General features: G+C 50.8%; 5 protein-coding genes across 5 annotated transcripts; 4 read left to right on the plus strand and 1 right to left on the minus strand.

Annotated features, from left to right (window-relative positions):
• Positions 1–95: 95 nt before the first annotated feature.
• HO173_001123 (uncharacterized protein) lies at positions 96–1643 on the plus strand (the record flags this gene model as incomplete). Its single annotated transcript, XM_037303067.1, has 3 exons — positions 96–356; positions 421–1491; positions 1551–1643. 3 exons carry the CDS (start codon positions 96–98, stop codon positions 1641–1643), a joined length of 1425 nt encoding a protein of 474 aa, XP_037169714.1.
• An 891-nt stretch (positions 1644–2534) lies between these two features.
• On the plus strand, positions 2535–5279 carry HO173_001124 (uncharacterized protein; the record flags this gene model as incomplete). The annotated part of the gene is made up of 5 exons (XM_037303068.1): positions 2535–3030; positions 3081–3403; positions 3459–3736; positions 3787–4144; positions 4197–5279. 5 exons carry the CDS (start codon positions 2535–2537, stop codon positions 5277–5279), a joined length of 2538 nt encoding a protein of 845 aa, XP_037169715.1.
• A 437-nt stretch (positions 5280–5716) lies between these two features.
• On the plus strand, positions 5717–6995 carry HO173_001125 (uncharacterized protein; the record flags this gene model as incomplete). The annotated part of the gene is made up of 3 exons (XM_037303069.1): positions 5717–5938; positions 5989–6012; positions 6063–6995. The coding sequence occupies 3 exons, from the start codon at positions 5717–5719 to the stop codon at positions 6993–6995; spliced, it is 1179 nt and encodes a 392-aa protein (XP_037169716.1).
• Positions 6996–7429: 434 nt separating this feature from the next.
• On the minus strand, positions 7430–8242 carry HO173_001126 (uncharacterized protein; the record flags this gene model as incomplete). The annotated part of the gene is made up of 1 exon (XM_037303070.1): positions 7430–8242. One exon carries the CDS (start codon positions 8240–8242, stop codon positions 7430–7432), a length of 813 nt encoding a protein of 270 aa, XP_037169717.1.
• A 2504-nt stretch (positions 8243–10746) lies between these two features.
• Positions 10747–15381, plus strand: HO173_001127 (uncharacterized protein; the record flags this gene model as incomplete). Its single annotated transcript, XM_037303071.1, has 1 exon — positions 10747–15381. One exon carries the CDS (start codon positions 10747–10749, stop codon positions 15379–15381), a length of 4635 nt encoding a protein of 1544 aa, XP_037169718.1.
• Between the last annotated feature and the right edge of the window lie 358 nt (positions 15382–15739).

Below are 15739 nucleotides of genomic sequence, written 5' to 3' on the forward strand. Positions count from 1 at the left end.
AGCCATGCCGGTACCGAGGTTTATCCACTTGATTTAGGCTTATTTGCTGCATCCATGTTCCTTTGCTAGACTTACTTTTGTTTAGATATTGGGTCATGCATCGACAGACATTGCCCATTGATCAATTGGGTGCTTGGGCTCGATTGAACAATGTCGAGTTCAATGGCGTTAAGATCATGGCTTCGCAAGGAGATAAGGGTTCAGGCTTGGTCATGACCGCTGAGAGATCAATAGACAACCCGTTGCTCATGACAATCCCGAATGACCTCGTCCTGTCTCTTGAAAATGTATGGGTGTACGCGAAATCAGACAAGCATCTACGCCAGGTCCTCGAAGCTACCGGAGATTACTCAAGGGTAATTGGCCTAAAAGCCTCGATAAAAGATACAGAGGCTCTGGACGTAGACTAATGGGTGTCAGACAGCAAGGGGAGCCATCCTGATATTCTTGCTCCTGCAAGTGACCAACGGTGCCACTGGAGGCAGCATAGGAGTCTCCAATCCGTTCAGCGAATACGTGAAATTTCTTCCACTCAGGGTCCCCTTGCCCACAACTTGGAATGAGAGCGAACGAGCGATAGTTACAGGAACTTCTCTTGAAGCGGCTGTAAGTGCTAAATTGAATGGCTTGGATCGTGAAATTACTCTTCTGAAAGAGAAGACGTCGTCAATCGACTGGTGTCAGGAATGCTGGTGGGACGCAGCCAGTGGCACATTGACGCTCGATGACTGGAAAACGGTCGATGCAATGTATAGATCTCGGGCTTTAGACTTGCCTGGTACCGGACATTCTATGGTCCCATGCATTGATATGGCGAACCATGCTTCGGGCGGCAGTACCAGTGCCCTGTATGAGACCGACGGCGACGGCAATGCCATTCTTGTCCTTCGAGAAGGTAAGGACTTGGCTCCGAATGACGAGGTTACAATCACGTATGGAGACGAGAAAGGTGCCTGCGAGATGCTGTTCTCCTATGGCTTCATTGAATCGACTGTGAAGTCCGCCCGAGAGCTTTTCCTGGACCTTAGCATCCCAGATGATGACCCTTTGAAGCTCGCGAAGAAAGCCGTTGCTCAATCAGCACCAGGCTTTCGTCTTTTTCTTCGCGGTGACTCTACAGATTGGGAGTCCTCCTTTGTATGGCTGCTTTGTGTTAACGAAGAGGATGGTCTCGAAATCAAATTATTGCAGAAGAACGATGGTGAAAGGGAGCTGCAGGCTTCCTGGAAAGATAAAGAGATAACGGACATGTCAAATCTAGTTAAGCTGCTGAAATTGGAACCATTGTGGGATGTGTTTGCATTACGAGCAATCATTACTTGTCAGAACCGCGTCGAACAGCAGCTCTTCAGGCTCGAGGGCAGCAAGAACTCCGTCGACGAGCTATTGATCATTGGGGAGGTTGATAATGACATTCGTGCGAACGCAATGCAATTGCGACATTTGGAAGAGATCTTATTGCTGCACGCTTACGGGGATTTTGAGACCAAGGTATGTGGAGACTCTGCCGGGGAAAAGCACAGCTTCTTCACTAACGTGGTGATGACCAGAAATCTCAAATACTCGATTCACCAGTCGTCCAGCAGTATCTTGGCGCCACGATGGCCTCGAATCCGGGCGTGTCCGAAGACGACTTTTCTTAAAGCAACGGTCGAGGACATAGCGACCTTGTTGGGAACATGCTGAAAAGCTTTTTGATTGACGGCACTGGCTAGACGCCGCAGCAGCATTTTGCTACACCACTCGCTGGAGAGCGAAAGATCTCTAGCCGTCAGAGAGAGAATTGCGACACAGGGCCAGTGCAACATGGCAATGTGAAGCGAAACGTCGTTTTCCTAGATGAGAAAATAATAATAGGGTAATACTCGGTAATGATGGTTGCTTTGATCTCATCGCAAGCTTCTCCGAATAGGTCCTCTGATAAGATACCTAGGTTGCTTGGGGGAAAGTACGGAGCAGGTCTGCCATATTCTAGATTTTGGACGGCTGAGAATGTGATTGGCTGGCATATTCCCCGCATTTCACAGTCGATTCAGATTGAGCTAAGTGTGGCGCCAAGAAAGCCACCGATACCACCAAGCTAGAAGTCAAAACCCGATTTCGGACAATCGCATCATACGGTCGGAGATAGCAGCGAAGAAGGCGGAAGGGGAAGGGGAAGGGGAAAGAAAAAGGAACGTCGCATCCAAAGCAACCAATGACATGGCAGAAGAATTGAATGGAAAAAGATTAGATTTGACCCTACGAGTGCCAATGCCCGAAAGTGTGTGTGTCCTGGGACATCTAAGGGTAATCTTACCAATCACCGTGTGAGCATCAGCTTGACCTCATAGTCCTGACCCCACAGCTGTAACAATAATGTTAGAGTAAAGTAAGATTATTTGTCAACCCTCCAATCCTCTTCTTTCCTTCAATCCCCCCCACAGCATTGTGAAACCTCCAGTACCCTTGTCTATCAATGTGTTCACCTAACACTCAGACCAATCTCTTGTATATCAGATTACAAACCCCGGACGAACGGATATATAGCTATCATGCCTGGCATCCTCCCGATGAAGGTGATCAAGGTGGGCACAAGTGCGCAGAGTAGAATCGCTCAGGCGTGCGACAGATGCCGCAGCAAGAAGATCCGATGTGATGGCATTACACCATGCTGCTCACAGTGTGCCAATGTCGGATTCGCTTGCAAAACAAGTGACAAGCTTAGTCGCCGTGCATTCCCCAGAGGATACACCGAATCTTTGGAAGAAAGAGTACGCGCTCTCGAAACCGAAGCCACAGAATTGAAGGATTTACTCGACGAGAAGGATGAAAAGATTGATATACTGTCGAGGGTTCATTCCAATTCGCCGTCACTCAGACGCCCGTCAAGCACGCCCTCAACCTCGCCCAGTCTGCCCGATGTGAAGGAGGACGTCAAGAGTGCCCGGAAAGAGCATACCTTCAGGGTCCAGCAGTCGCCCTGCCTGCTCGATGGCGACGAATCGGACTCCTATTTCATGGGTGCATCAAGCGGGAGATCCTTTGTTGGTGGGCAGCCCTCGTGCTCAGCATGGCGTGCGCTTCACTGATTCCCGCAGACACTTTCAAAGCCAAATTTCAGGAGTCCGGAAGGCCATGCAGCGAGTTCAAGACAGAAGCGTGCTTCGCGATAAGGAAGAAAGACAGCCCTTCCACACAGAGATCTTCTACCTACATCGCACCGAGAGTCCCTTCCCGTATGGTCTCAGATCAAATGATCAACATCTTTTTCCAGGAATGGGCTCCTCTCTTTCCTGTTGTGCATCGGCCGACTGTGTTGAAAGCGTATGCCGATTACGTGAACGAACCTGAAGGCGTCAAGGACAACCATTCTCTTGCGCAGTTGAACCTCATTTTCGGTATCGCAGCTCTGTCTTCCGAAGTACGCACCACGGAAGACTTGCAGGTCTACCTAATAAATGCTAATGTTCAATTAGTGGAACAAAGAGAATGCTCAAGGGTTTGAGCAGCAATGGCAGGCGGCTTTGGACGCTGTACTAGCAGAAAACACTTTGCCTACTTTACAGTGCCTTGCCCTCGTCCAGATCTACTGTATTGCAAAGGCCGATTACAACAAACTTTTGCACTACAAGGGCATTGCAATAAGCCTCTCACATCGCCTTGGGCTTCACCAGAGTCAGAAGCGCTTTTCTATGGGCGCGTTGACTAGTGAAATAAGGAAGAAAGTATTCTGGACTCTGTATACACTGGACTGGTGAGTTGAATCAACGTCGAGTCCCACGCCGTAATACTAAGTCGCTGTAGCTTTTCGGCTGCCCTGCTCGGGCTCCCGAAGCTGTTCAATGAAAGCGACATTCATGCAGAGTACCCTGCCGATGTCGACGATGAACATGTCTCCGAGCGAGGTTTCCAGTCAACGTTGCCAGGCGAATTTACAAGAGTGTCCAGCGCCCTAGCCCTCTTCCGTGTAGCGCGTGTTATGTCCAAGGTTTTGGAAGAAAATTACCCTGCAGCTTCATCGCATGACTTGTCCCTTCAGAAGATTGGCGCACTGAACGATGAGCTCGACGCTTGGCTTGGAAGCCTTCCACCTCATCTTCGACTACACTTCGTTCAGGACAAACCCAGTACCAACGTTGTTGGTAGTAGATCGCCTCTATTGGTATATTGCACCACGCCAATGCACAAGAGTCATTGCTGACTGACCGTACTAGTCTCTCGCCTATCATTACATTCGCACTCTCATCCATCGGCCGGCAGTAGGTTCTAGCCTGGGTAACAAGGCTTCACCCTCAGTCGTCGCTCTTGCACAATCCAGCAAACACATTATTCAGATCGTTCAGTTGCTTGAAGAACGGAGGATGAGCTTTTCATTCTGTCTCAACAAAAACGAGCTGTTGCTTCTCGCAGGATTTGGCCTGCTCTTTCAGGGCCTTAACCTTGATCGCAGAGGCAAATTAATTCAGGACAGCCAAAGACTCCTGTGCTCTGTTATCGGGATACTTGAGCGCAATGCAGCAATCGGTGCGGCTGAACTCAAGAAAGTTGCCTCCGCAATCATCAGCGTTGAAAGATTTTCTAAGGATGCCCGAGGCTCAGACGCCACTGCAGGACGACGAAAATCAGAGGAAAACATGGCGGCTCCAAAGGAGTCTTCGAAGTCAGCTCGCAAACTTCAAACCATAGCTTCACGCTTTTCAACGTGGAACGCGCCGGTTGTGAAACGAGAGAGCAGCAGCGGGCGTCGTTTTACTGCTCCAACCCTGTCAACCGGGCAGCTCTCGGGTTATGATCGTAGCACCAGTCAAAATAGCGTCTCGTCAGTAGTATCTGACCCAAATCCTCAAAATGGATATTCGCAGCACATCAGCATCTCACAATCTCCGGGCCAGGATCCTTCCCCAGATCCACCGAACCTCGATTACCTTTCTTTCAATAATCCTGCACCAAGCCCGAAGAACTTGTCTCCGGGCTCAAGTCGGCAGTTCAGGATGTCTGACCTTTCAAACCAGCAAATGCAGCCTCCATTGGACAGCCACTTTCCTTCCGAAGATGTTTTCTCGTCGTACGTCTCGCCACCTCCTTCTGACGATTTTGGTTGGTGTTCCAACATTTGGGCTATGCCTTCCAATATGGGCGACCAGCCAGACGCTTCGCAAGGCCGTGTGAGCTTTTCTGAAGAAGACCTCACGAGTGGTGAGGAACTGAGCAGCTGTGACATAGGGGCAGAGTTTCATGGGTTAGCAATGGATGGCTTGGTAGGATTAGATGGGCTTGACGGGAGCTTCGAGCTGTAAAAATGATGGGCACGAGGACAGGGAAAATCGTTCGAATAGTTTATACTGCAGGTTGTATTGGTGATGTACTCGTACGATATAGGATATGGAATGAGTGCAACCCGGAAAACAATCAAACTATGATTTAGATGCAAGATCAACACACATGTTATAGTTAGGCAAGGACAGAATTTAGACGTATTCTGAACTTCTCTTGAGACAGGACGCAGGTGGGAAGGCAAGACCGCCCTGTAGAAATCCCAGCGAAACACATCTATTATTTGAGGAATCATTTCAACATAAATGGTCATCTCAAGTCAGTTTCGTGTCCCTCACTTTGAATTACAACATCTTTGAACCATTCGCTGTCCAGTCTTTGCGTCTATAGATAGATCCTCACTCTTGTAACCCGGCAGAGCGTTAAAATAATGTGATTGGCTCCAGTTCAATCCAACCACATGGATCCAAGCGGAGGTACTTCTTGCGCAAGAAATATAAATCTGCCTCTTACCCATCAGTCCTCACGCAACAACCTGAAGCGTCAAATCACCGACCAGCTTGTAGCTCCGAGCGACGTCCTAAATTACGAGAGAACTGTAAAAAGGCAGAAACCTGAACAGCTACCCGGGAGTCAAGCCATGGATAAGAGACATCCCAGCTCCTTCCAGCAGCTGGAAAAGGTATGCCATGTCAACATCTGAATTGGGCCACGCGCTGACGAATTCCATAGCTGGGTGAGGGGACATATGCAACAGTAAGGCTATCACTCTGCTGTTGCACAAACTCGCTCATTCAGACCGTCAGGTCTTCAAAGGACGTAACCGCCAGACAGGCGAGCTCGTTGCTCTCAAAGAGATCCACCTAGATAGCGAAGAAGGCACTCCCAGCACCGCCATCCGCGAAATTTCGCTCATGAAAGAGCTCAAACATGACAACATTGTCTCATTACACGATGTCATACATACCGAGAATAAGCTCATGCTCGTATTCGAATACATGGACAAGGACCTTAAGAAGTACATGGACTCCCGCGGCTCCGGCGGCCAATTGGACTACATCACCATCAAATCCTTCATGCACCAGCTCCTCCAAGGCATTGCTTTTTGCCACGAAAATCGTGTACTACATCGAGATTTAAAGCCTCAGAATCTCCTCATCAACAACAAGGGCCAACTCAAGCTTGCAGACTTCGGTCTGGCCAGAGCTTTCGGCATTCCAGTCAATACCTTCTCCAATGAAGTAGTCACTCTCTGGTACCGCGCCCCAGACGTTCTCCTCGGCTCCCGCACCTACAACACCAGCATCGACATCTGGTCCGCCGGCTGCATCATGGCCGAAATGTACACTGGACGCCCCTTATTCCCCGGTACCACAAACGAAGACCAACTGCAGAAGATTTTCCGCATAATGGGTACGCCATCAGAGCGCAGTTGGCCTGGCATCAGCCAATTTCCCGAATACAAATCCAACTTTCACGTCTATGCGACGCAAGATTTGCGCATGTTTCTTCCCCAAATTGATCAGATGGGGCTGGATCTGATCTCGAGGATGTTGCAGCTGAGGCCGGAGATGAGGATTGGTGCGTTGGAGGCATTGAGTCATTTGTGGTTCAGAGACCTTCCACAATTGAGGCAACAGCAGGCACAGCAGGCACAGCAGATGCAGCTGGGAGGGCAGGGAAGCATGTTGATGGGCGGAGCCAGTGGTGGTGGATATGGTGTCCCGGTTTACCAGTGAGGTTGTAAAAGTGGGGAGGGAGGTCGAAAGCGGACCGTGCTGTGCGATGAGTCTTCTGGAGGATGTGATACCCTTATATCATGTCAGCGCTGGCGTATGTACGGTGTCGCGTGGGATGGGCTTGTGGAGGTTCCCAAATGCATAATGATGATTGGGAATGAGCATTTCTCTTATAAGGGTTTCCTCACTGATGCACAGCTTGAAAAGGTCGACCTTCTCTAGATATTCTTATCAATGGCAAATATGCTGTTGGTATCATACGAAAACTGCGGCTTGGCCTCTGTCGTGCTTTTGGGTAGCCGTCCATCCTTTCTTGTAAAGATTGCTCCCACGGCATGCTCAAACAACTTCCCTCTTCCGACTGGAAATCTTTCGCAAGTCACGAAGATAGTCCCTGAAAGCTGCGCCCACACCACCCCGCTTTTCTCCATTTCTCATGCCATAGCAGCAAAACGCTTCTTCCTCGCCTCCGCCGCCGACCTATCCTTATCACTCAACCCACTCCCAGCCTTCTTAACCCCATCCTTCGGCGTCCCGCTCCTCTCCCTCCCATTCCTCCCTCCACCCCGAACTTTACTCCGCTTCTCCCGACCATCCCTCCTCCCCCCATCATCGCCCCCGCGCCCTCTCTTCTGGCCTCTCGCCGCGCGCTCCGGTAATGCTTCATCGAGCCCCTTCACAGCGACTCTATCCCCCACGTCCCCAGTGCCGAACTTCTTAGCGCGCTCGATTGCTTTGAGTGCATCTTCATCCGATTCTTGATTCCCGAAACGGGCCGCGCGTTTTTGACGCTTGGCCAGTTCGTCGTCTAGGGTCGTCGCTTTGATACCGGTAGATGGGAGAGATCTTTTCTTGTCGGCTTCTGTAGCTTTGACATCCTCGACCGAGGCGGCGGCTTTAGTGTCCTCGGTGGTAGGGGCAGGCGGGTCGACGGTCAGGTCGTTGGTTTTCGAGGGGTCCGTGTCCACGACCTGATTTGGAACTGCTGTCGGGTTAGTGGGTTGACCAAGGCCACCTGCTGCTATTGCTGCGGCACCAGTTGGCTCAGCGGCGGCTACATCATCCTCCCAGTCAATTTCATCTTCGGCTCCAGCGGTGGTTGCGATATTGGATGTGGCGGCTTGCTCCGCGTCGTACTGTTGTAGACGCGCGATCAGGTCAGCCTTTTTGCCGGTGTGAGGAAGGGAGCGGGTTTTGAGTAGGTCTTCAAGCTCGGCATTCTTCTTCTTGGCGTAATCGGTCGACATGGTGAGTACTGAAAGGGTGGAATGGCTTGCTATTGGTGAGGTAGGAAACGGTGAAGCGTTGCGGTTTGGCGGTAAGAGAGGATGAATAGTTGTTGAAAGACGTGTGGTTTGTTCGTGAAAGATGGTGTTTGCAAGACAACAGAAAGCCGGTTCGATGGGGTGAGGTCAGCAGTTGGAGTCTTGTATGGTCGATGGAGAGACGATGGTTGTCAAGGAATGTACTGATTGCAGAACTCCAGAACACCGCAAAGATAGGGCTGAGCTTAGCGCCATTTTTGACAATAGAGGCACTTTCGATTCAAACAATAGGTAAGTGGGATGTGGTTTCCGTATTCACTTCTCAACACGTCGCTGTAAGAACGTTGTCTTTGAAAATAACCTCATTGGTGTCACAAATAAATTTCTTTGTCCACCTGTGAAGAAGCTCATAGACTGCGCTGGCAAGGAGGCTCAGTGGCATGTCTTCCGAGGGCAGTCGTTACAGATTGGAAAAGCAACAATTCTATGACGCAACACAATCGATTTCGCAGAGCATCAGCTATCTGATGCGGACTCAAATCCACCTAGGACCCGCTTTCCCCTCCACCACCAGAGCGTCACATGACCGACATGGCACCGAGAGAATGGATGCGCCAGGAACGCGGCCGACCAATCATGCCCAATCACTACCATGACAGCTGCAGATGGTGGCACACCATCATGACCGTACGGTTGTCGGCGTCGCCGTCAGCTTCCCTGGCTGTCTGAAGTGAGGGGAAATTCATGCATCGACATCCGAAGGACCAGCTCTGTAGCTGCGTCCCTTTTTCGCCACTGCCTTTAGATCCTCCGTGAGCCTTCATGTCCGTTCATCACTCCACTCCAAGCCGCTCCACTCCAATCAGCGACATAGGCTTTTGGACGGACCGAGGCGATGGGCCTTGACATTCCGTGATTCAACCTTCCATGTCGACCATTCACATCTTCATCATAGGAGGCTGCTCGGCTGTGAAAGATTAGGTTCTAACAGTCGTTTCCGTCAGTCATGAGAGGATGTCGAATAGTAGTGTTCGTCAGACGTAAGTGTACGTGCAAGGTAAAATAATCAGTAAGGGTCTCTGCGATCGTCAAAACCTCAAATGTTAGCAGTTCCAAAAGTTGGAGAGAAGTACTCTGTATTGACCAAACTTCGTGATAAAAGTGGCGGGCTGTTTTGGTTGGGGCCCCGTGGTTGCATGATGCATCATGCATCGGAACGGATAATTGGTGAGCCTAGAAGGCGAAGCGCTGCGTTAACGCTCATGATTCGATCCCAACGCATGTACCTATCCCACACTACAACGTGCCTTCGAGAACGAATGATAGCATGGCGTTTACCAGGTTTGCACGTTACAACAACGTTTTCTCTCAGTACTTCACTAAAAGCTTGTGGGCCCGCCTCACTTGCGTTCAGAACCGACGAATAAGGGTGGATTCATGTGACTTTGTCACTTGTACGGATAGGTACCCGTACAGGTGAGGCTGCTGGGGTTGTTGGTCTCCATGGCAGCTTCTGCTTCGGCGAGTATCGTCCTACTCTAGAAGCCCGATACCAAATACCGCTGAACCCTCGCTCATCTTTCGTAGTTGACGGCAAAGCGTCTGACCATGACAGAGACATCTAGGGCTGATGTCAATTCGATGGCCACGCGGTCTTGCCCGGCTTCTGCTGTTGCTCTTGTTGTTGCTCTTGCTCTCACTTGAAGCTTGAAAGATGGACTACAGAGATCTAAAAAGATCTCAAGGGTCGCCTCATTCGACGCGACGGTCTCGCCCCCAACGGCTTAGCAAGGTCCAATTAAGATCCTGGTTACACGTTGCCTCCCGTCGGTGCCGCCAATTTTTGCTTGAATTGTCCCACGGTTCCCACCCCTCCCAAATTTAAGGGATGATCCTTTTTTCCCCACCTCAAACATGCTACATAGTAAGATATCTTCCAAAATTTAACAACAACTGTCTCGTTGATCTTCTTATCTTTTCATTCATATGTTTTATTCGATTATTTTTCATATCTTTTCTTTTCGATAACCATATATATTATTCAACAACAAATCTGCCTTGTTCATCGACCGCCTGTCTTCTTCACCGCAACTTGTTCCTATTTCGGGGTGTCCCGTTCGTTGTACATGTGGCTGTGAGGCTGTGCGACTTTAGTGGCTCTGAGCTGGCATCGAGAAATATTTTACGCCTGCGCGCAAAAAAGGACAAAAGGCAACGGTCGTGTCATTGATCTAAGCACGTGAATGTCACGGGATCCTCATCTCACATCTTCATCCGAATACTCATATCGAATGCCATGTAAACTTTTTGAGGCACGTGCTATCAGTCCACCGCCTTGGCGTACCTTTTTTTGACCATATACTGACTGTGCTACAAAGGCATCGCGGACCCTAGTCCATATGAAATGATCGCTGGCTGTCACATATATCGCTCATGTCCTCCATCGCTGTAGTTTGTTCGAGTGCTTCGCGAGCCAAGCAGCAACAATGGCTTCGCGGGGAGCATTTGGCTTCAAGTCTGCGAAGCAATCAGGCAAAGCAGAGTCAAAGGAGAAGACACCAGTGGGCCCATCACCAAGACCGCCCATAGCGTCTTCAGCATCCAATTCCTCGAAAATGCCGACGCATTCTTCCTCTTTTTTTTCTCGCAGCAAACACATTCGGCCAAAAGTCGATTCTTCGTCCTCGAATATCGCAACATCCTCTAACACTTCAACCAGCAAATCGCAGAGCTCGCTCCGTGTCGCCACCACAAGAAGCGAGCCGGGAACAAGGACAATAGCTGAGCCGGCGCGGAATGCGGGATTGGGGATCTCAACCTTGACTCAATCTCCTGGGATACCTGCGCCTAAGTCGGGGAAGCAGGTTCGCAACATTTTGAGGCGTAAGGCCCCAATAGTGCAGCACGGCCAATATGCTCGTACTGATTCCTCGGCTTCTTCATACGAACCAACGCCATCAACAAATCCGCTACAGACTGTCAGTTCGCCTGGAGGCTACAGGGACGCTTTTCCTGGATCTGTCTTTGGAATCGCCGTGCCCGCTGTGTCCAGCACACCAGCTCTGGGCCAAAGCTCGGAGTTGGCTACTTCGAGCTCTCGAATGGCCAGCTACAACACTCGCAACACCCCAGAGGCTTTGTCCACACAAAATTTGCCTCCTCCGACTCCTACCTTCGCTGATAGCGGCTCGTCTACTCGCCGCTCCGAATCGCCTGGCGCCTTCAGTAGGACTTCCACACCTACATCCATGTCATCGCAGTCGCCGGGGGTCTCGACCCCAATCAAGGCTCCCATAGGCAGAAAGCAGCTTAGTCCAACCCGGAGCCGCCCACCTGTGACAAGACGGAAATTTCCAGGCGTTCCGCTGCAAGAGGACTCCAATATCTCGCGGAGTCGAGGCCTCACAGCGGTGCGAGAATCCTTGACCTCTTCGTCGTCTTCATCTACTGTCAAAGGCACTGATAGGCGTGACGGCTCTCAAGTTCATTCAACCTCAAACCGGTCAACTCCTATCCCTCCCAGTCCTCCTGTACGGCAGTCGTCCATGAGGTTAGGACCATCACCTCTTAAAGACCACGGTAGAAGGCGGGAGTTTATTAAAGGTGCGCCAGATCTACGTTCATATGATGCTGTGGGACTGCAAAGGCCCCACGGTGAATCTTTTGTCGCACAAAACGACTCATACCGACACAATTGGTCCCGAACGCCACCTCCCAGGCCGAGTCGAGAAGGGACTCCAAGTCTTGATCTTAACGACACGCTCGACCTCTTGCAGGGTACCAAAACCCGTATTATTTTGGATAGAGACGTCCCAAGCAGCGAAAGGGCGGTTGGTACAAATACGAGTCGTACTGCATTGGGCCGCTTTCCATCTAATGCGTCCTCGATGTCCGCGAGACCATCCCGAATGCCATCACCAAATCCGGTCGTTACAAATCCTCTTCGACCGATTCGTAGCGAACCCTCAAAACCGCAAGCTCTACCGTTGGTGGAGACTAATGTTGGTGGTGTCCCATCCACGAAAGATCCTAGTCCGCTGAGTGCCAGCTCCAGCAAGTCCTCTTCTCGATTTGGGTTTTTTATGAAGCGCACAAGGTCGCCGTTGGACACCGCAGCTTTCGAGAATCCCGAAAAGGCTGCAAAGAAGGGTCCAGCTGCGGGGACTGGCCACGAAGGCTATGGAAAATATGCGCGACGAGGCCGAAGTGGCAGTATCAGTACCAGCGCCAGCAGAGGTCGGTCAACAAGTACCAACAGTGCTGGACGTACGTCCATCAGTCGAAAAAGCAGTTTTACGAGCCGGGATGACCATGAGATGGACGAATTCCTACGGGAAAGACTCGCACCTGTAGTCATGACTGGAGGCGGTCAAGCGATCGACGGTCGTACTTTGGCTTCAGTACATCACCCTACGAGCAGTGGAGAAAGTGCAGCGGCCATGACGTCAAGTGAAAGTCTTGATGGAACAAGTGAGCCGCTTTCACGCCAGATGCTTATGCGCAGCGAAACCCCAGGTAGAGAGCTCGCCAATATGCACTACCTCCGCAGAGACCATCGAAGGCTACCTGACAGGAAGGATAACCCAGAATACCGAATGAAGCAGCAGGAGGAAGGGTACGTGGGTTCGTCATACGGGGAGCCAACATTGGCGGCGCGGCGCTCGGCGCATCGATCACAATTGTTTGGAAAAGCGGTCGAAGTAATGAAGATTCCCGCACCAATCGACACACGGGCTGTTGCGGCCTCTCCTAGCATGGAGAGCCACGATGACCTTCAGTCCATTCTTATTCGGACAGATGGTACGCTTCAACTTAACGATAACATAATTGAAAGGCGTGAGGGCAATTGGCTCAAATCACAGAATCCTGAGGGTCGTGCAAGATCAAGATCTCCAAAAAAATGGGCCTTTTTCCAGAGGGCACAAGCTTCCCCAAGAACGCGAGTAGAAGCCATCGCGCCGCCATCAAGTAACGATCAGACCAGTGTCAGAGAGCTCCCAGCAACGGTATCGAGCCTTCCGAAATCTCGATCTGTCGCATTCTACGCGCTGCTTGACGGCAGCGAGCAAGAAGTCTCAAACGAGATGGGTGTTATACAATCAGCAGAGAGGAATCGACTTAACACTATCCATAGTGGAGTACCGGCTTCTCTGAGCGCCCAAGACATTTCTCCGCAGCGAGACCACAGGCTTTCCACGCTTTTGCCTTCACCTCCGAGGTTGATCGCAGAATCCCCCAACCTTCGAGTTCCACTCACGCCCAGTGTCATTCTCCGCCCGCCTGAGGCCACAACTGCAGCTGCGAGGGAAGTCCGACCTGTTCCACTCCCCGAGCCTAAGAAACCTCGATTGCAGCAAGTTGGCCGCATTCCCAGAGTCGTCTCAAAGCGTGATCGTCCACACAAGCCGCCCCCTCAGTCTTTCTCTCGGCCTTTTGCACGACGTCCCTCTATTGTCAACGAAGCCCCCACAACGGTTCCAGAAATAGGAGCACAAAACCACGTTGAGCGACCGCGTCTAGGAATACTGACCGAATTCATCCCCTCCAATACTTGGGGTGACCAAGACTCTGCCAAACCAGCCAGTGCCCCTGTGAAACCCAGCGAAGGCTTCTATAGAATTGATAAAGACGAGTTCTTAGCCTTTCCGCCAAGGATTGAATCCGAAGTGTCGGGCTCAAGCAGCTCCGGAATCTTAAGCCTCGTTGGGACGACCGCTATTGTTCCCGAGCCGGGTACTGCTCCTGATGAAGATGAGGTCTGGAACGAATACAACGAATTCCTTGACACCGTTGAGTCTCCCGCCCCATTGGCCGAAGAGTCTAAAAACCCCCTTAAAACAATCCTACGAAAAGGTGGGTGGGCACCTGAGCCTCTTCATATTCGGAAGGTATCCTCGGGAACGGGTTCATCGAGCAGCATTGAGAAGAGAGTGTCAGCAACATATCCTGGTATATCGGCACCAACAAGACCTTTACCTAGTCCTCCAGATAGGTCAAAGCTCAGTGGTTCTGGACGACCCGCAACTCCGGTGACTATCTCCGATCTGTCGGCAGGGTATGGCGATCAGAATAGATCCGGTGCGATCAACAGGCGACGGAGCTTGTCCAGTGGCAGTCGGTATAGCACGAGCTCGATTGAGTCTGACCCCAATTGGCTTGGCGGCCGTGAGAACAGGCAGAAGAAGACAAGCACCCCTCCTGTATCTGCAAAGACTCACACGGGACCTATCGTCCAGAGTAGCTTGAGATTCGATGCGCTTATGACCAGTCGCTGGCTTTCTTTTGATAGGGTCTTGTTCAGTCCAGCTCTTGTCGAGGCAAAGCGCAATCACAAAGATCGAGTCCTAGTGCTTGATGGACTTGGTAACGACGATTGGTCCTTCTACTGCGCCGAGACTTACGTGGACGTTGACATTTTCAACCTGAGTCCTAAACCTGCCAGCCCGCCGCAAATTGGAGCACTTCAGCTCCCCAAGAATTATCATCAAGTCCAGCATGTTGATATCAAAACACCGTTTCCATTTGAAACAGGATCCTTCACAGCTGCTGTCTTCCGCTTCCCAGCTGCAACGTCGGAGGATGCGTACCTCAACTCAATTTCAGAGTGCATGCGAGTGCTCCGTCCCGGAGGTTATCTCGAAATGAGTATTCTAGACATAGATATGGTAAACATGGGCAACCGAGCCAGAAGAACCCTTGGTGAGCTCAAGTACAGAATGGCAGTTTCTCAACCAGAGTTGGACCTGAGGCCGTTGTCAGACAGTCTACAGAAAATGGTGAAGCAGAGCGGGTTCGAAAATCTTAATCGTTGCGTGCTGAACGTACCTGTCGCTGGCCACGTATCGAGGTCTCGGTTTCGACCTGGGTCGTTAGACGAGAACAGCGGCACGCTGGGAGACTTGCGTAAGGAGCCTTCTGGCCAGGGAGACGGAGGTCTCGCGAAGAGTCTTGCTATAGTGGGAAGATGGTGGTTCACAAGGTGTTATGAGATGATTACATTACCTTACGGAGGTTTGGAGAGAAGCATATGGAATGACGAGGCACTCCTGCAGGAGTGTGAGAAAAGAGGAACTGGGTTCAAGCTGTTGCTGTGCTACGCTCAAAAGCCGGTAGACCCTTAAAAGCCAGCCCGGATCTACGTCAAAGACAACAGAAGGTGTAAGAGTCCGACCTTAATCACGACATGAGAAACGATTTCATTGGTTATGGCTTGACGATGCATTTCCCATTGGCAACATCGGAGCGAATTGTCGAGCGATTTCCTGCGATTTGAGCGGTGCATTCATCCCATGCATTTACGAAAGACCACTGGCGCAAGCCTTGTATGTATGATTACGACTGTTTTGTCGGAGGAGAGAGAGATCAAGTAATGGAGTCTTGTTTGCTTTATATAGGTGCTTGAGGGCACAGGATTGGGGTGGGGTTTGGCAGGCTGGTATTTACTGCATACAGTTCTTGGACATAGAGTTGTGATCATAC

Source organism: Letharia columbiana, assembly GCF_014066305.1.
Source record: "Letharia columbiana isolate WasteWater2 chromosome Unknown Sc0000002_s0, whole genome shotgun sequence".
In the NCBI taxonomy this organism is placed as follows: Eukaryota; Fungi; Ascomycota; class Lecanoromycetes; order Lecanorales; family Parmeliaceae; genus Letharia; species Letharia columbiana.